This window comes from Hyperolius riggenbachi, chromosome 8, assembly GCF_040937935.1.
Source record: "Hyperolius riggenbachi isolate aHypRig1 chromosome 8, aHypRig1.pri, whole genome shotgun sequence".
NCBI lineage: Eukaryota > Metazoa > Chordata > Amphibia > Anura > Hyperoliidae > Hyperolius > Hyperolius riggenbachi.
In genome coordinates, this window is record NC_090653.1 from 109,973,916 (window position 1) to 109,992,619 (window position 18,704).

Consider the following 18,704-nt stretch of genomic DNA (forward strand, 5'->3'; position numbering starts at 1 on the left):
GGAATACTCCAATCCTGCTGACTGTGGTCACTGCCTCACTAGTAAGCACCTGGGCGTGGCATCTCATGAGAACGCTGGGAGAGTGGTCATGTGATATTGCACTGCACTTCAGGACACCAGCTTCTGTGGCACTGGAACTCGTGGACCTTGGGGAGGAGATTCTACATGCATGGTTTACATGTTGTACTTCTACCAGAACTGCTGCTTCTATATGTAAACAATAGGAACCCTACATTATTTCTCCATGGAAGACCAGAATTGATGCTGCAGTTGACATTCCTTATTGTTTGGGGCCATTTTTGTACAGTGATTTGTGCAGTTATCTTATAAGTTTCCTATGGGTGTGTTCACACATAAAAGTTGTACAGTTCTGGTCCAGTCAGGTAAAACTGATAAAAAACGGATACAAAACTGACAGGACTGGAAATGCGCAGATTTATTTGTGAACCAAGCCTAAAATGTGTACTATTTGTATGAGGTGTATTCTTAACCTTTCCTTTGATGAATTTGTTCTAATTGCTTGTATTTTCTTGATGATTTTTTCACTAAAAATCTTTTTTTTTTTTTAAATAAATGGTCCATGCTTGAGTTTACTTTAATGGTTGTACCAGTTGGACGGAGCTAGGTACACTGCAATATTGATTTTTGAGGTTCCTAACTTGCTAACTAATGGTGGCTGGATGGTTAAGAGCTCTGCCTCTGCCACAGGAGACCAGGGTTCGAATCTCGGCTCTGCCTGTTCAGTAAGCCAGCACCTATTCAGTAGGAGACCTTAGGCAAGTCTCCCTAACACTGCTACTGCCTATAGAGAGCGCCCTAGTGGTTGCAGCTCTGGCGCTTTGAGTCCGCCAGGAGAAAAGCGTGATATAAATGTTATTTGTCTTGTCTTGTCTTATAATTAAAACTAAACATTTGGGTATAGTAAACTACATGCCCAGGTCCCGGCCAAGCACCATTATGAGTATATGGAATTAACTCCTGGTATAGTAAACCCTGATATAATAGAACTTCTGTCATTGTAAATCTGTTTTTTTTTGGCCCTAGCAGTATTCTGTATCCAGCTATAGTGGAAAGTGGGTGGGCGCATGTATCAGCGGTCAGTGGGCAAGCTGGAAGCAAATTGTAGCCTGCTCGTTACTCGCTATCAGCACACTAGTCTGGGCCTGCTGGATTACCTCAAAAGCACCAGCCAGTGAGACCTAAGCTTCCTGTGTAAGCTGCTGCCTGATCACCGAGGGAATAGCCTGTCATCTGTGACTTGCTTGTGCTTGGCTGCAATGCTACAGCATCATCCAGGGTGCACAGAAAAGTGGACAGAGGAGCACACTACTAGTACCTAAATTAACTGAAGAGACCTATGCTTCCTGTGCAAGCTGTTGCTTGATTATTGCATGCAAATCCCTGCATATTGAGCACTGTGCATTTTGATAAAGCTAGACATTGTCTGTGCACGCTTGCTGAAGAACTGAATAGAAAAATATTACTCCCAATTATTGAATGAATTAAGATACGGTACTATAGTATACTTTAACAGCTTGAGTATGACAGTTTCTAGTATAGTAAAGTTCTGATATAGTAAACCACTTTGCCTTGTTCCTTGGAGTTTCCTATAAAGGGATTCTACTGTACTAGCATAACATCCTAAAAGTCAGCAATCAGTAGAGGTCATGGATATTTTTACTGCCTATAGTAATTACGTTTTGCTGTGAGAAACAAACCTGTACAACATAAACCTCCTCTCGTCCACTGTACCAAATTTCAAACTTGCGATTATCACCTTTCACATTCTCTGTGATGCCGACAGCATTCATCTGGAGACAAGAGAAGGGGATGATTTAATCTCCTCATGTGTCTTTTATCTGACAGCACAGAATCTGTATGCGTAACATACAGTTAACATACCTTCAGAAAGTGCTTGAAGCTGTAGGAAGGCGTCTTATCGTGTCCATCTCCATGCTCCTCCCTCCTCTTACAGAACACCAGAGCCCTCTCATAGAGGAACAGGTGTCTCTGCATTGGTTTGAAGCGAGCGAGTTCCTTCATCTTTGTGGTGCCTTTTTTATGAGTAATCCAAACACTGAAGGATCCCTGCATCAGTATCCGGCCCAAATCATTGATGTCTCCCTAGAGGATGGAAAAAAGCATTTCACTCATAGTGCTACAGATCAACCAATCAGAAATCACCAAAGTATAAGTGTACTAATGACCTAAAATGTTGAAATCTCCCACATTCTGCTCTCTGAGCAATGGTAAAGTGGACACGCATTACTAATTCAGCTCCCCACTTCTCCTCTCCAAACATGCTACAGGTATGAACGATTATTATGCTGCCCACACACAGGAGAATATGGTAGACCAATCAATTCTGAAATGATCTTTTCAGCGAAAACTGGTCGTTATTTAGTTATCTTGCAGACAAAAAAAAAAAAAAAACAACAGATTTCTCTATAGCAGTGGCTCCCAACCTTTTCCGGCCCGGGGAACACTTTCTGACCATATTTTTCTCTGGGGAACGGCAGGGGGGGGGGGGGGGCGCGGGTGTTTGCGCGACCTAGTGGACAGTGCCGTGCTATGGGGGGGGTGGGGGGGGGTCTGGGGTGCGGCTGCATAGGTAGCATATTTGCCTCAGTATAGGGAGTTTAGTTGCCCCAGTATGGTTAGTATAGTTACCCCAGTATAAGTGCCCCAGTATAGCTAGTATAGTGCCCCAGTATAGCTAGTATAGTCCCAGTATGGATAGGTAGTGCCCCAGTATAGCCAGTAAAGTGCCCAGTATAGCTAGTATAGTGCCCAGTATAGCTAGTATAGTGCCCAGATAGCTAGTATAGTGCCCAGTATAGCTAGCATGGTGCCCAGTATAGCTAGCATAGTGCCCAGTATAGCTAGCATAGTGCCCAGTATAGGTAGGTAGTGCCCAGTATAGGTAGGTAGTGCCCCAGTATAGTGCCCAGTATAGCTAGTATAGTTGCCCCCAGTATAGCTAGTTTAGTTGCCCCCAAGTGTAGGTAGTTTCGTTGCCCCCAGTATAGCTAGTTTAGTTTCCCCCAGTATAGCTAGTTTAGTTGCCCCCAGTATAGCTAGTTTAATTGCCCCCAGTATAGCTAGTACAGTTCCCCCCAGTATAGATGCCCAGGAGGGGGGAAGCAGCGCTGGAAGGAGGGGCAGTGGAGGCAGCGGTGGGGAGGGGGGAAATATCCCCCCCCCCCTCACCTGGGACCCCTCCTTCTGCCTCTCTCCCCCTCCATTTAGCGGTGGCAAGTGCGGGCTCGGCGGCAAGGAGACATGCGCAGAATTGCTCACCACTTCCACGTTCCAAGCGCCGGCAACGTCATGTCGTCACACATCTCCGCCTTCAATGCCGCCCACTGTGCTTCTGCTAATCAGGAAGCACAGTGGGCGGCATTGAAGGCGGAGATCTGACGACATGACGCTGCCGGTGCTTGGAACGCGGAAATGGTGAGTAATTCTCCGCATGCCTCCCCGCCGCCGAGCCGCACTTGCCACCGCTAAATGGAGGGGGAGAGAGGCAGAAGGAGGGGTCCCAGGTGAGGGAGGGGGGGGGGAATATTTCCCCCCTCCCCACCGCTGCCTCCACTGCCCCTCCTTCTAGCGCTGCTTCCCCCCTCCTGCGCCCTACAGTAGGTACAGGTCTGGTGAGAGGCCAGACCTGTACGGCACACCAAGCAACATCCCGCGGCACACTAGTGTGCCGCGGCACACCGGTTGAAAAACGCTGGACTCTATAGGAATAACTAGGTTGGAAGTTCCTATCAGAGAGCATCTGAAAAAAGATCATACCATAAAAATCGTTTACATTACTTTGTAAAAAAAAAAAAGGGTTTTTTTCTTGACTGGAAAGAGTTCATGCACTGAACTTTTCTTAGTTCATTTAATGTCTGCTTTGTATCACATACAGTCATGGACGAAATTGTTGGCACTCCAGAAATTCCTCCAGAAAATCAAGTATTTCTCACAGAAAACTATTGCAGTAACACATTTTGCTATACACGTTTATTCCCTTTGTCTGTATTGGAACAAAACAAAAAAGGGAAGAAAAAAAGCAAATTGGACATAATGTCACACAAATCTCCAAAAATGGATCGGACAAAATTATTGGCACCCTTAATTTCATATTTGGTTGCACACTCTTTGTAAAAAAATAATTGATATTAGTCACTTCCTATAACCATCAATAAGCTTCTTACACCTCTAACCCGGAATTTTGGACCACTTTTCCTTTGCAAACTGCTCCAAGTCTCCAGGTCCATTGGAAGGGCGCCTTTTTCCAACAGCAATTTTTAGATCTCTCCAGATCTGGACTCATGGCTGGCCACTTCAGAACTTTTCAGCGCTTTGTTGCCATCCATTTCTGGGTGCTTTTTAATGTATGCTTGGGGTCATTGTCCTGCTGGAAGACCCAAGTTCTCGGACGCAAACCCAGATTTCTGACACTGGGCTCTACAGTGTGACCCAAAATCCTTTAGTAATCACCAGATTTCATGATGCCTTGCACACCTTCAAGGCACGCAGTGCAAAAGGCAGTAAAACAACCCCAAAACAACATTGAACCTCCACCATATCTCACTGTAGATACTGTGTTCTTTTCTATGTAGGCCTCATTCTGTTTTTGGTAGAATGATGTGCTTTACCAAAAAGCTCTCTTGTTCTCATCTGTCCACAAGACATATTACCAGAAGGATTTTGGCTTACTCAAGTACATTTTGGCAAACCTCAGACAGATCTCTTCTCCTCTTTCTGCTGTCCATGCTTAGTGTGGCACACACAGACACACAATGCAAAGACTAAGTGAACTTTTCTTCTTTTATCTGCTTTCAGGTGAGATTTTTAAATTGCCCACACCTGTTACTTGCCCTAGGTGAGTTTAACCACTTCAGCCTTCAGTCGTTTTTACTTTATGCATCCAAGCAATGTTCACCTTCCATTCATTAGCCCATAACTTTATCACTACTTATCACAATGAACTGATCTATATCTTGTTTTTTCCACCACCAATTAGGCTTTCTTTGGGTGGTACATTTTGCTAAGAGCTACCTTACTGTAAATGCATTTTAACAGGAAGAAGAATAAAAAAACGGAAAAAAATCATTATTTCTCAGTTTTCGGCCATTACAGTTTCAAACTAATACATGCCTCCATAATTAAAATCCACGTATTGTATTTGCCCATTTGTAACAGTTATTACACGGTTTAAATTATGTCCCTATCACAATCTATGGTGACAATATTTTATTTGGAAATAAAAGTGCATTTTTTCCGTTTTGCATCCATCACTATTTACAAGCTTATAATAATAAAAAAAATGAAATATTTCATCTTTACATAGATATTTAAAAGGTTTAAACCCTTAGGTAAAAATGTACGTTTTTTTTTTTATTTATTTTTTTTTAATTTTTTTATTATTAAACATTTTATTTGGGTATTTTTGGGAGGGTGGGATGTAAATAGTAATTTTTTTAATGTAATATATGTTTATTTTATTTTTTTAATGTAGATGTAGTTTTACTTTTTGGCCACAAGATGGCAACCTTAGGTGTGTTTACATGACGCCAGGCTAAGGGTAACAAGTACGCTTTGAGGGACGTAGGGGGACATAGGAGGCAGAAAAACGAGGCTTCCGAGAGAAGCAGTCGCTTTTTCTGCGGGGGAGAGGAATCAGTGATCGTGCACCATGGCCCAATTTATTGATTCCTGGGCTAACGATCCGCGGCCCGGAGCACGCGTCCATACGCGTCCATGCGTCAGCCGCGGGAACGCACATGGCCTTCTGGACGTAGCTACTACAATTTTCAAAGGGTGCCAATAATTTTGTCCAGCCCATTTTTGGAGCTTTGTGTGACATTATGTTCAATTTGTTTTTTTGTGCTGCAAACCATTGGGAAGGAAATGCGATCATACTGAAAATCGTGCACGCATAGAATTGCGTTTGTATAAAAAAAATAAAATAAAAAGTTGCGCTGATGGAAAAGGGGCACCATGATTTACATGTCAATTGCTGTGCTATTGCATTCGGCAAAACACTAGCGGATCTCAGCAAGTGGAAAAGCAGCCTAAATGTGTGGAAGGTTATTATGTTGTGTTTCCTGGGGTCATCCCTTTTAGTGCCTCTTAGACTAAAGTCTCCCAGGGTACGAGCATCATTTTATTTGTGTCTTTCAGAAATCTGGTCTCCTTGTCTGGTGTATTTATAGATACAGTGTAATAAATAAGATCGGTGTGCTTACATGATATCCTGTAATGGCAATCTGATGCATGGAGTCATTCACAGACTTCAATAAATCCAACATAGACACCAAAGCTTCTTGTAGTTCCTGGAATCCTTCGGAGTTAATGCTGTATTTCAGTAATTCCTGGTAACACACAGTCACAGCATGCCTTAATACACTGAGCTAGTTCAATTGAAGTCAAGTAAATAAAGTCAGCCTGGTATATAACACAGTTAATGTTTTAAATATTTTGTTTTAAAATTACACTGTTTTGCAAACAATTTCATGATAAATGTGTTTTAATGCATTATAATGTATTGAATTCTATGTATGAGGCTGTGTCCACTTGAGCAGAGAATTGACGTTTTTTTTTTTCAGTTCTCCACTCAACGCTAAACTGACAGTGATTGGCTCCTATTTTATAAATAGGAGTTGTTTACACTTGTCACTCTGCTACGGATCCACTTGCAGAAGGCGGACTGCCCTTCTGCTGAAGCTTGATCCCTGTAAACAGAAGCATGGGGATACCCATTGGGCTGCAAAAGGCCAATGGGAATCCTCAGCAACAGGGAGAATTCTCATTGGTTCATGGTGGACCAATGAAAATTGTCCCTGTAGCTAGGGAAAATTGGTCTAATGCAGCCTATGGAGAGCTACATGCTTCTGCTATCCTCTGGGCTAAATATAGAGGGGCCTATTGACAGCAATTGGGACACGTAAGTGGCGATCACTTTGCATGAGCAAAGACGGAGTGGATGGAGCAAAGCAGATGCAAATTGCAAAATGGACTGTGCTTGTTTTACATCCGCTCAAGTGGGAATGGAGTTATTTTGTTATCATGATAGAAGTTTATCACCTATTGTTCCTTTGTGTATATAGAGTACCCCTCTCCCTACTCTCTGTTATTTTCACCACAGTTCCTCTAGTCTTTAATGGAGTAAACATTCAGTCTACATGACTGGAAATGTAATAAAAACTCCCAGTGAGCTGATCTGAAAGGGTTTTGAAAACAGAAACACAGATCACTTCAAATGCATTTTGAAGACTGTAATGTACTTGCACATTCTTCCTTTCTGCAAATGCAATATTTCAGGAGTGTTTGTCCTGGGGAAGCAAACATGCATAAAACCTGGTAAACTGTTCATACGCTTTAACGTCCTATTTTATCTGTCAGATATACAAATACGTAGTGTGATATGACTTCTAGCCATTATAGAAAACACAGTTTACACCCCCCACCTTAAGCAGCAGCTGGTACTTGGTGAGTCGTTGTATGGGCTTGAGTAAATACGAATCCAATGCAAGTTTGTGCTCCAGTTTTCTTTGGCATTCCTGTCCAAAAACAAGATATTGACGCAGTTTATATAATAAACACTAAGGACTTGATTATCTCAGGTCCTTCAAGGTTGCAGTACAATGAAGATTGCCTGGATCACATTAGAACATAAAAATGCAGAATTTATGTACATTATGTATGGCACACTAAGGCAGGGAACACACTTAGCAGAATCGCATACGTTTGTATGTGCTATGGGGAAAACACATGCAATTCTGCTAATTGTGTTCCCTGCTTAAGGGATACCATACTATATGGCAAATCAGTTAGATCCTGTACTGAGTTATTTTGGTGTTGGATCTGTTTTTGCTGAGGGTACTCTACTCCCTTGAAAAATAGCAGAACTAGGTAGAAAAATAGTGCTCCTTGTTTTAACACTTGGGAGGGCAGTTGAACTGGGGGAAAAGGGGGTGTTTCCAGGACATGTACTGTAAGTTGCATAGCATGGATGTATGGGTTATATATATGCATTTTTCATTGTAGAGAGATTATTGCTGGGTAGGGATGGCAGTGCTTAGGAGAACTCAAAAATAAGCATGTGATCAGTTTGATCAGCTGATAGATTTGTAAGGTCTGATTTGCTGTGATAACTTCCTGGTTTAAGGCATGATCATGACCTGCAAATCACAGCCTTAAAAATCTATCAGCTGATCAAACCGATCACATGCTTCTCCATGAGTTTTCTTAAGCATTGCTATCCCTATTGCACATTAACACTACTACTAGTGTGCTGACAGGTACATAAAGTCCATTCTTCTTTATATTGGGCCTACCTGAAAGAACAAATTGTCTGAGAATTGTCTCCAAAGGGAATCTGACCGAGGTTTGTTCTGACAGTACTTCTCGTACATCTGAAAATCTTCTCTCTGTATAAAAAGAAAAGCTCTGATTACATGCAAAACAAGGCTGCAACACAAAGCTGATGGAATGGATCAGTAAAACTAAATAAGAACAGTGCCATGCTGATAAGCAGAGGCAGAGGTGCATGAATGTTGAGAAAGCTCTACACAATGATAGCCAACTGCAGTTCCCTTTCTTCTATACTACGATATTCGAACAGAAATAGCAGAATACAGTACTCACTAAATATTTGCCAAGTCGTAAAAAATGTTGTCCAGTCAAATCCATGCTAACACATATGGTATGCAGTTGGCTGATGGTGTAATGGTTAAGGGCTCTGCCTCTGACACAGGAGACCAGGGTTCGAATCTCGGCTCTGCCTGTTCAGTAAGCCAGCACTAATTCAGTAGGAGACCTTTGGCAAGTCTCCCTTACACTGCTACTGCCAATAGAGCGCGCCCTAGTGGCTGCTGCTCTGCTCTGGCGCTTTGAGTCCGCAAGGAGAAAAGCGCAATATAAATGTTATTTGTCTTGTCTTGTATGTTCCTGAATCTAGGCAAAGGCAGAATGCTTTGACATGGGACATTCAGCTAGTGTATTTTCAGTTCCTAGTCATCTTCCTAAGACTGAAAACCCTGACAGACTGGAAGGATCAGGGATATCATAGCTCAGGGTTCCCCAACCCTGTCCTCAAGGCCTACCAACAGTGCATGTTTTGTGGAAATCCACAGAGGTAGTTAATCAACTCTGCTGAGACACTAATTACCTCACCTGTGCATGTTTGTGGTTTTCTGCAAAACATGTACTGTTAGTGGGCTTGAGGACAGGATTGGGGAACTCTGCCATAGCTGGCCAATATAAGTAACTTGTTCCCCGACTACCAGCCAGGGGCATAACTAGAGGGGAGCAGCCCCTGCAACTACAGTGGAGCTTTCCAACTATTAACCTTTCCTTTGATACTCCAGATCAGGTGCTTTTGTGGCTACAGGTGTTATGGGTGTAAAGATCCTGATGGGCACACTTGTTTTATAAAACTCTTGCAAGATGGGTCCCCAAACTGAGATGTTCACCAAAGGGATTCAATACAGTCATGAGTTGCTGTACAAAAAAACGAAACAAATTCTTCAAAGGGTCATAATTCAAGCATTTGGGATATAAACAAGCGGTATATGTTGTTCGGTTGAAGTTATTTTCAGGAACACAGTTTGCCATCAGTGAGTTCAGCAGTGAATAGACAGAAGGGAAAAAATCTAACGGCTCTGCATTCTTCTTACAAATGGTCAGGCCACAAGTTCACACTCTGAATGAAATGGATCTTCTCTTGGGCAGCATTCCCATGTAGCTGATGCCATGATTTCTTGTCACTAACATTTGTTTTCTACAGCCTCCTTGTTAACCCCGGCAACATGCAATTATTGCTAGCAGCGCCTGAATCAGTCATAACATTACTGAACACTGGGGAATGGCAGTCCGGTCTATGTTTTGCTGCTATTTAGTCTCGCCAACGGAAACATTTAGTAATAATATCATGTATTAAGTCCAGGTCATTTTGTACAAAATGCATTCATTTTATTATATCTGAAGCACTTGCCTAGTATCTGCCAGCTGGATAAAACACTGAGCATTATTAGGGTTATGTTACCCAAAGCTGACATTTCAGTTTTGGCAGATCATAGAAATCCCTTAGTAATAACCATTACTATACTATCTGATGGTTATACTGTCTGTGTTCATTAAAGTGATATTAAACTGCAAAAATCAACTAAGTGTTCACTAAACTCTCATCTTTATGACCCTGCCTTACAATCCTCCTATTTTTTATTAGGACACAAGTAGTATAAGTTATATACTATACCTGGGTCCCCTGGCTCTTAATCTTGCCATTGCTGGTGACAAAGGAAGGCCCGGATCACATGGGCATTCAGGGTGTCTCAGGCAAATGCTTTTCTCCAAGCATGCAGAAATGCATTAGATAGCTTTTGGCTGCAATCCTAGACTCATTAAAACCCATTAGCCTCTATCAAAAAGAAAATAGTCACGTTTGGGTGAAATGACTATTCAGTAAGGTGTACATTACATCCAGAACAGGATAATCCACCAGGCAACCTAGGCCCAGTGGGTCTTCACTTCAACTTACCAAAAAGACCACAAGGGGGCCCCAAATCCACTAAATAGCCTAGAGCCCCATTACATCTTAATCCATCTGATTACATATACTCTGTGTCCCCAGCTACACCGATGTTACTGGCCGGCACTGCAGTGTGTATACCTACCCTTTCTAAGAAGCAGAAGCCAACTCTTTCTGGAGCTTCAATGCAGCTCTCAAGACTAAGCAGAAATATCCTGTCCAAAGTGAAACAGAAAACATAGTACAGGTTTAATTACGAAAGCTATCACTATAGGTCTCCATGGAATTGTAAACAAAATAGTGCTGCTTATTGTCTCACTTGTTGTGGAACTCGTATATTTCTGGCATGTTTCCAAACAGAATATTCTTTGTGTTTCTCAAGGATGGGTGCATCAGACGAATCATTGTCGGGTTCTCCATCTCCGCTCTGTAACCCTAAACACAGACAAATGAATGCAATTATCATCAAACCCTACATTAGACAACGTGGTTCCTTCATTCACAATGAAAATTCTGGATTCGTTAGCTTGGGTCGCTTAATAGGCAAGTCGTATAAGAAAACGCTCAGCCATACTGATTACAGTATAATATAAAATATTGCTGAGTTTGAAATAATGCTGAATATCTCCAAAAGAAAATATCTACAAACATAGAGCAGATTTATCAAAATCAGCACATGGAGAATTGGAGCAATTCTAGTGCAAAATGTATGCAGAAGTGAGTGACCAATCAGAATCAAAGTCCATTTTTGCACCAGTTCTGCCCCAGTTTTCTTGAACTGGTTTTGGTAAATTATCCCCTGTACAGAATGGAACCAAATGAGGCTCCATGGTGGCGTAGTGGATAGCACTCTCGCCTTATATTAACAGTACAATTTTTACCAAACGATAAGGATTTCGATTAGATAATATCAGATTGTATTATATCGATCTACACCACTAAAGAATCCAACTTACAATCATATCATCACGTCATCATATATATGATAATTTCTTTAACTAAACGACCCATAATGCAAATATTCAAGATCAATTAGGGCTATTAGCTTCTCTATTTCATGCAATAGGATCTGAATAATCTGATCAAAAATTTAGATTATTCACTAAAGATTAGATTATTCACTAAAAATTGTACAGTTAATGGCCACCTTTAGAGTAAAGCTGGCCATACACTGGCCAGATTTGCCGCCGTTTCGACAGCAGATTCGATCACTGGAATCGAATCTGCTGCCAATCGTTCACGCTACACGCCGAATTTCGATCTATTTCGTCCGATCCCGTCGATCGCTCCGTGCGGAAAATTACCGTCCATCGCCCGCGGGTAGGGAGCGCGTCGCTAGCGGCGTTCGAGTGCCCGACGACCGACGCAATAAAGCGGCAATACATTACCTGCTCCGCCGGTGCGACTACCCCCGGTCACCGCTGCTCCGTGTCCGCGCTGGTCTCCGGCATGCTTCAGTTCCTCCTGCCCGGCAGGACGTTTAAACAGCAGAGGGCGCTCTACTGTTTAAACTTCCTGCCGGGCAGGAAGAAGTAAAGCATGCCAGACCTGGAGACCAGAGCGGAGAAGGCAGCGGAGACCTGGGGACTGGAGTCGCGCCGGCTGAGCAGGTAATGTATGCGGACATGCGGGCGGGGGGAGCGGCGGCAGCACCACCACCACAACAGATTGTGAACGGTTTCAGGCTGAAATCGGTTCACAATCTGTTTGCAGTAAAGGTAGCCATACGACCCCTCTCTGATCAGATTTGATCAGAGAGGGATCTATCTGTTGGTCGAATCTGATGGCAAATCGACCAGTGTATGGCTACCTTAAGAGAAAGCAAGATCTCTATCTAGAGAAAGGAACACAGGAAAGGAACAAGTCAGAATACAATTATTGTTGCTATATTACAAATTGCACATTGTTGGGTTACACACCAATAATACAGTGTAAAGTTCTTCAACATAAATCCGCTCAGTCTCTATCAGCTCATGGATAGCGTGCCTGTCGGAAAACAGCAAAATAATAAACAATTAATATTTTGAAACTTCATAATGCAGTAGACATTATTAAGGTACCTCCTGTCTCTGGCTGATGAACTTTAAAGTGTAACTGTCGGGCATAACATCAAAAATAAATTCTTTATTTTTATCTGGTAAACAAGTAATAAGGGTGCTAACCAGGCAATCCAAAAGTTAACCAATTAGGGACCGACGCAGTACAAATCTACGTCGGGCGGGTGGCGCTGCCGTTCTGACCGGATGTAAGCTCTACGTCCCATTCAACGAGCGCCCCTGCCCGTTCCCGACGCTTTCTACCCGCCGAAATGTGCTGCCCATTGGCTTACATTGAGTGACAGGGTCAGGAGCCAATGAAAAGTGGATCATGACCGGCGCACAGCGCTCTGCCGTCATAGAGACGGCAGAGAGAGCAGCCTGTGGCGGGGATAGAGCGGCAGGAGCGACTGATTCGTCGGTATGCTGCGTTTTAGCGTACCAGCAGCCTCTGGTCTTTAAAGGGAAGGTCCAAGCAAAATAAAAAAATGAGTTTCACTTACCTGGGGCTTCTACCAGCCCCATGCAGCCATCCTGTGCCCTTGTAGTCACTCACTGCTGCTCCAGTCCCCCGCAGGACGCGTTACTGGTTCAATGCGTAAATTTTTACGCATTGAACTAGTAACGTGTAAAAAAGTATGTGTCAATGTTCCTGCACTAGCGGGAATGCGTGAAAATGTACACAATGCGGCCCGCCGACCTCCGAGGTCGGCCAGCTGCCTGCGGGGGACTGGAGCAGCAGTGAGTGACTACGAGGGCACAGGATGGCTGCATGGGGCTGGTAGAAGCCCCAGGTAAGTGAAACTCATTTTTTTATTTTGCTTGGACCTTCCCTTTAAGGGGCAGAGGCTGCTGGTACTGAAGTAGTTAAAAATCACTCTTAGCTTTCTTATCCATAAAACAACATTCCCCAGTTTCCGTGGCTCTTATTTGGTACATCTGCTGATCAAAGGAATTTGCAGGGCATGCTGGGTTCTCTTTTTGCTGCTTTACTTTCCCCTCAGACTTAAAGAGGAACTCCAGTGAAAATAATGTAATAAAAAAGTGCTTCATTTTTACTACAATTATGTTATAAATGATTTAGTCAGTGTTTGCCCATTGTAAAACTTTTTAAATCCCTCATTTACATTCTGACATTTATCACATTGTGACATTTTTACTGCTGGCAGGTGATGTACCTGCTGCTTGCTTTTTTGGCAGTTGGAAACAGCTGTAAACAGCTATTTCCCGCAATGCAATGAGGTTCACAGACCGGAAACTGCCAAGAGTACCATGGTCCTTTAGAGTTTCTTGTAGGAGGGGTTTCACCACAATATCAGCCATACAGAGCCCCCTGATGATCCGTTTGTGAAAAGGAATAGATTTCTCATGTAAAAGGGGGTATCCGCTACTGATTGGGATGAAGTTCAATTCTTGGTCACAATTTCTCTTTACCTAATGCAGCTTGATTGGCTGAAGCCTCTTTTCCTCCTGTTTTCCCCTCCCACACCTTTGTTCCTCTCTGATTGGCCAATATTTTTCATGCTGAGACAATGCATTTTCTATTGCAGAGCTGAGTGGGAGTGCCTACAGACTGGGACGAGGGAGGGCAATGCATATACAATCAGGCAGAGGAGAGTAAGGGAGGAAATGACATCAAGATTGGCTTCAAAATAGACACAGTTAAGTATTTTCTCTTTTTTCTACTATAGAAAAATCACTAAAATAAAAAAGTGGACAGTGCAATAAATATGTAAGTAGAGCAAGTATTTGTCTACTTATATATGTGTTTCGTTTTTTTTAGATAGTATTATGAACAGCTCCTCTTTAACCAAGGATTGAACTTCATCCCAATCAGTAACCAATTCCCCCTTGCCCTTGAGAAATCTTTACCATTACTCAAATAAATCATAGGGGGGTCTGTGTGGCTGATATTGTGGTTAAACCCCTCCCACAGTGTTATGTCATGACCATGTTCACTTTCCTTTCTGTGAACCTTGTTGCACTGTAGGAAACAAAGGCCTTAATTCACTAAGCTTATTTCCTTTCTTCAATAACGTTTCTAAAGTTATCACCAAGGTGATAAGGCATGTAGTATTCAGGAAACATTTTACTTCAGGCAAACCTAAAGGTGCGTACACATGCCGTACTTTAGCAAACGACAGGTCCGTCAGACTGTCCCGCTGGGCGGACGTTCTGACGACAGTAGCACATGTGTACAAGCTGTCGGCAGACTGATCAGACTGTTTTTGACAGATCTTCTCAGCGGATCTGTCAAAAACAAACAGTCTTATCAGTCTGCCGACAGCTTGTACACACATGCTACTGTCGGCAGAACGTTCGCCCAGCAAGAGGGTCTGATGGACCCGTCGTTTGCTAAAGTACGGCGTGTGTATAACAACCTTATAGCCTATCGCTTTGTTAGTGGGTGTGGTTATAGATAATGGCAGTTGGTGCTGTATAGTTTTTTCATGTCTGGCAGTAGTAAAGCTGATTATATTGCAGGCTCATTGTGGATCATACAATATGAACAAATTATATGGTGAATATCAATAATTTCTCTTCTATTTTATAACTTCTCACTTTGCAATGTGTTGATTTATTTTTCCCCATACTACTATTTTTCAGTAAAGTACCCCTTTAATGCTGAAATTAGGCACACAACTTGATTTGTAAACTCTTGGAATACATGGATGTTATAATTCACTATAGTATAGTAATAAGTAGGGATGGTCAAAGAGGTGCAAATAATTTGTAGTTGATGTAGGAGATATGGATATCAATTGTTTACCTGAACCTAACAGTGTAAGATAGTCCTTGCTATAATAAAGATGTTTAGGGCTGTTGCACAGCATACTGTACGTATTAGTATGCCGGAAGGTCAGATGGGCACAGGGCAAGCCGAATGACGGCTCACCCTGCTGCCATTGAATCACCAGCTGGCGTCAAATACTATTCCCCCTCTGAGTCGTCACAACAACGGAAGGAGAAGTAATTTGCGATCCAGCGATCCTCAGAATCCCAAATTACCCTTACGGGAGGTGCGGACTACAGCATTGCAGGTATAGCTGTGCCATCATTTAGCGCTACGCATCTCTGTGCGTGTGCCCAGATGACCTGCTTCGGTTGCTTACCAAAAAGCACTGGCTATTTTCCAGATATTTTGTACTGCAAATCACTCTTGTTGTGAAACAGCCTTTAAAGAGAATCTGTATTGTTAAAATCGCACAAAAGTAAACATACCAGTGCGTTAGGGGACATCTCCTATTACCCTCTGTCACAATTTTGCTGCTCCCCGCCGCATTAAAAGTGGTTAAAAACAGTTTTAAAAAGTTTGTTTATAAACAAACAAAATGGCCACCAAAACAGGAAGTAGGTTGATGTACAGTATGTCCACACATAGAAAATACATCCATACACAAGCAGGCTGTATACAGCCTTCCTTTTGAATCTCAAGAGATCATTTGTATGTTTCTTTCCCCATGCATCTCTTATGCACTGAAGTTTCAGGCTGCTCTTTTCTTCCTGCAAACAGCTTTGCCCTTGTCTGTAATTATTCAGTATGTGAAAGCCCAGCCAGCTCAGAGGACGATTTATCCAGCTTGTAAAAGATAAGAGAGAAGAGAGAAGCTGCTCTAATCTAAACAACACACAGGCAGTGTGCAGAGAGGGGCCGGGAGGGGGGAGATACATCACAGAACCACAACACTGAAGAACTTGGCAGCCTTCCAGACACAGGCTGACAAGTCTGACAAGAGAGAGATAAGTTGATTTATTACAGAGACTGTGATAGTACAAAGTGCTGCAGTAAGCCAGAACACATTAGAATAGCTTTTGGAACTTGTAGGATAATAAAAAACAGGATGCAATTTTTGTTACAGAGTCTCTTTAAGCAAGATCAGAACACATCTATATAAGCACAGGCGTAACAGAAAGTAGCTCAGTACTTACCCTTTAAGTATGTCCAGGCTATCTTCACTTTCAGATATATAAAATTGTAAAGAATTTCTCTTCTCCTGATAGTCATGCATCACTTCAATCTGAAAGGCAGGAAGACTTTCAATATATTCCAAATTACTATTTAAAGAACTCTTCAAATAACATGATAGTAAAACCCTCCTATTCCCATTCATAAAACAGGCTGGCCCTAATTCAATTCACTTTTTATTGTAAGCTTTCCTCTAGGAGATTTTTTTTTTCATCTTCTGTTTAACCACTTATCCCACCAATACTGTTCAGTATATCTACGTCCTCTGTGACTTTATCAAAGCCATGAGGACGTAGATATACGATTTCCCACTGCATTCCAGCTGTGCCTGATCGGGCGCGCTCCCATGTGCACCCCCTGCACTTTCAGCTGCTGCTCTAATTGGTGAAACGGAACATGTTCCCTTTAAGCCAATTAGAGACATCCCCCCCCAACCCCCCGGTGGGGAGGAGCAATCTTTGCAATAGCCAATCCCGGCTCTGCACTCTGGCTATAAATGTGGGGGACCTAATCCTGGGTGTACGTGCTGATCCTGGGGGCACATAGGCTATAATGGGGGACTACTACCCTGGGGACACATTTGGTTATAATGAGGGGCAGTAAACCTAAGGGTACATTTGTCTATCTATACTGGGGGTGCCGAATGCAGGGACACATCTGGCAATACTGGGGGTGACTGACACTGGGAACACATCTGGTTACACGGGGTAACCTGATGCTGGGGACACATTTGGCTATCTGTACTGGGGGACATAATACTGGTGGCATGGTTTTATCTACTGTGGCAATTTATATTTTTAAACTGGAATTGGTAAACATTTAGAAATAATGCATTTTTTTCATTTTTTCCCTTCTTTTTCCCATTAAAATGCATAGAAAACAATTTTATTCTTGGGACAAAACACCCCCCAACAAAAGTCCAGTTTGTCTTGTAAAAAACGATATATGTATCATTTAGGTGTCATGAGTAGTGATAAAGTTATTGCTGATTAAATAGGGACATAGCTAAAACATCAAAACTGCTCTAGTGCATAAGGGGGAAACAAGGTCTGGATGCGAAGTGGTTAAAATAACTTTTCAGCAATCTGCAATTGAAAAAGTACTAAAAGGTAGGTGAAAAATTACTATCAAAAGTATTTTCTTCCTAGCTGTTGGATTAACCCATTTGGGACCAATATGCTCTGCCCCGTTAAAAGACCAGAGTATTTTTTTTTTATTTTACACTTTCTGATCACTGTGATTGGCTTACAGTGATTAGGCGGTCATAAAAAAACTGCACCTGACCAATGCAAGGAACTCCGCCGTCGAGGACATGCTATTGCGTCCCAGGCACGTGAGCCGCTGGCATTGAAACTACACCACATCAGGATTAGGCAGCCACAAGTGCTGCGTTGTTTTAACTATTGGCTGTACCAAGCCGGTTAAAAAGCATTTGATGATAAACGGTAAAAATGGTATTAGAGACAGCGGCTCAGTAGGACAACCAGGCAATCTGCATTGTTTAAAAGGAAATAAATATATTAGCCTCCATTTCCCTCTCACTTACGCCACAGCAGATGCGGGATGTTGAACTCCACTCTAATCTTTCTCCTCCTTAGCCCAGAGGATGAGCGCTCATGAATTCGAAAACAAATTTAACATTTTGATTCAGCAGATTAAAGGAGAGCTTTCCACTGTGCCACGGTTTATCTTAAATGACCTCCAGCCCAAGGTTGGATCTTGTTTACTTATGATTTCTCTTTACATAGTACAGTATTAATACAGTGACAAACCACATTCACTAACACTAGTTTTCAGAAGTCTAAAGGTGGCCATACACTTATAGATTTGCAGCAGATTCGACCATCAGATAGATTTCTGTCAGATGCCTGTCAAGTCGCATCTGACAGGAATCTATCTGATTTGTGCCACACACTAGGAACAGATTTCCAATAGATTTCAGAATTAAATCTATTGGAAATCTATCTAAATGCATTATTGGACCATTAGACCCAATGCAACTCTATGGGCCATCGATCAGCTGTCAGCAGCAAATCAACCTAGATTTTCCATCCTGTCAGATAGATCGAATCAATTGAAATCGCCCGCAAATTGATCGACAGATTTGATAGAACCGATTTCTGATCGATCGATGGCTGAAATCGACCAGTGTATGGGCCCCTTTAGTCTATAT

At 42.4% G+C, this 18,704-nt stretch overlaps 1 protein-coding gene across 7 annotated transcripts in view; it reads right to left on the reverse strand.

Moving 5' to 3' along the window:
- MCF2 (MCF.2 cell line derived transforming sequence) overlaps positions 1 to 18,704 on the reverse strand; it is a 209,828-nt gene that overhangs the window by 46,372 nt on the left and 144,752 nt on the right. For 5 of the 7 annotated variants that reach the window (XM_068250996.1, XM_068250992.1, XM_068250994.1 and 2 more), the window contains 9 exons: positions 16,495 to 16,583; positions 12,448 to 12,514; positions 10,848 to 10,963; positions 10,674 to 10,743; positions 8,334 to 8,426; positions 7,464 to 7,556; positions 6,243 to 6,368; positions 1,903 to 2,124; positions 1,719 to 1,811 (listed from right to left, as the gene is read on the reverse strand). In XM_068250996.1, the coding sequence (XP_068107097.1) occupies positions 1,719 to 1,811; positions 1,903 to 2,124; positions 6,243 to 6,368; positions 7,464 to 7,556; positions 8,334 to 8,426; positions 10,674 to 10,743; positions 10,848 to 10,963; positions 12,448 to 12,514; positions 16,495 to 16,583 (969 nt within the window). The remainder of the gene's footprint in view (positions 1 to 1,718; positions 1,812 to 1,902; positions 2,125 to 6,242; positions 6,369 to 7,463; positions 7,557 to 8,333; positions 8,427 to 10,673; positions 10,744 to 10,847; positions 10,964 to 12,447; positions 12,515 to 16,494; positions 16,584 to 18,704) is intronic. The other 2 variants (XM_068250993.1, XM_068250999.1) reach the window with 1 other exon arrangement.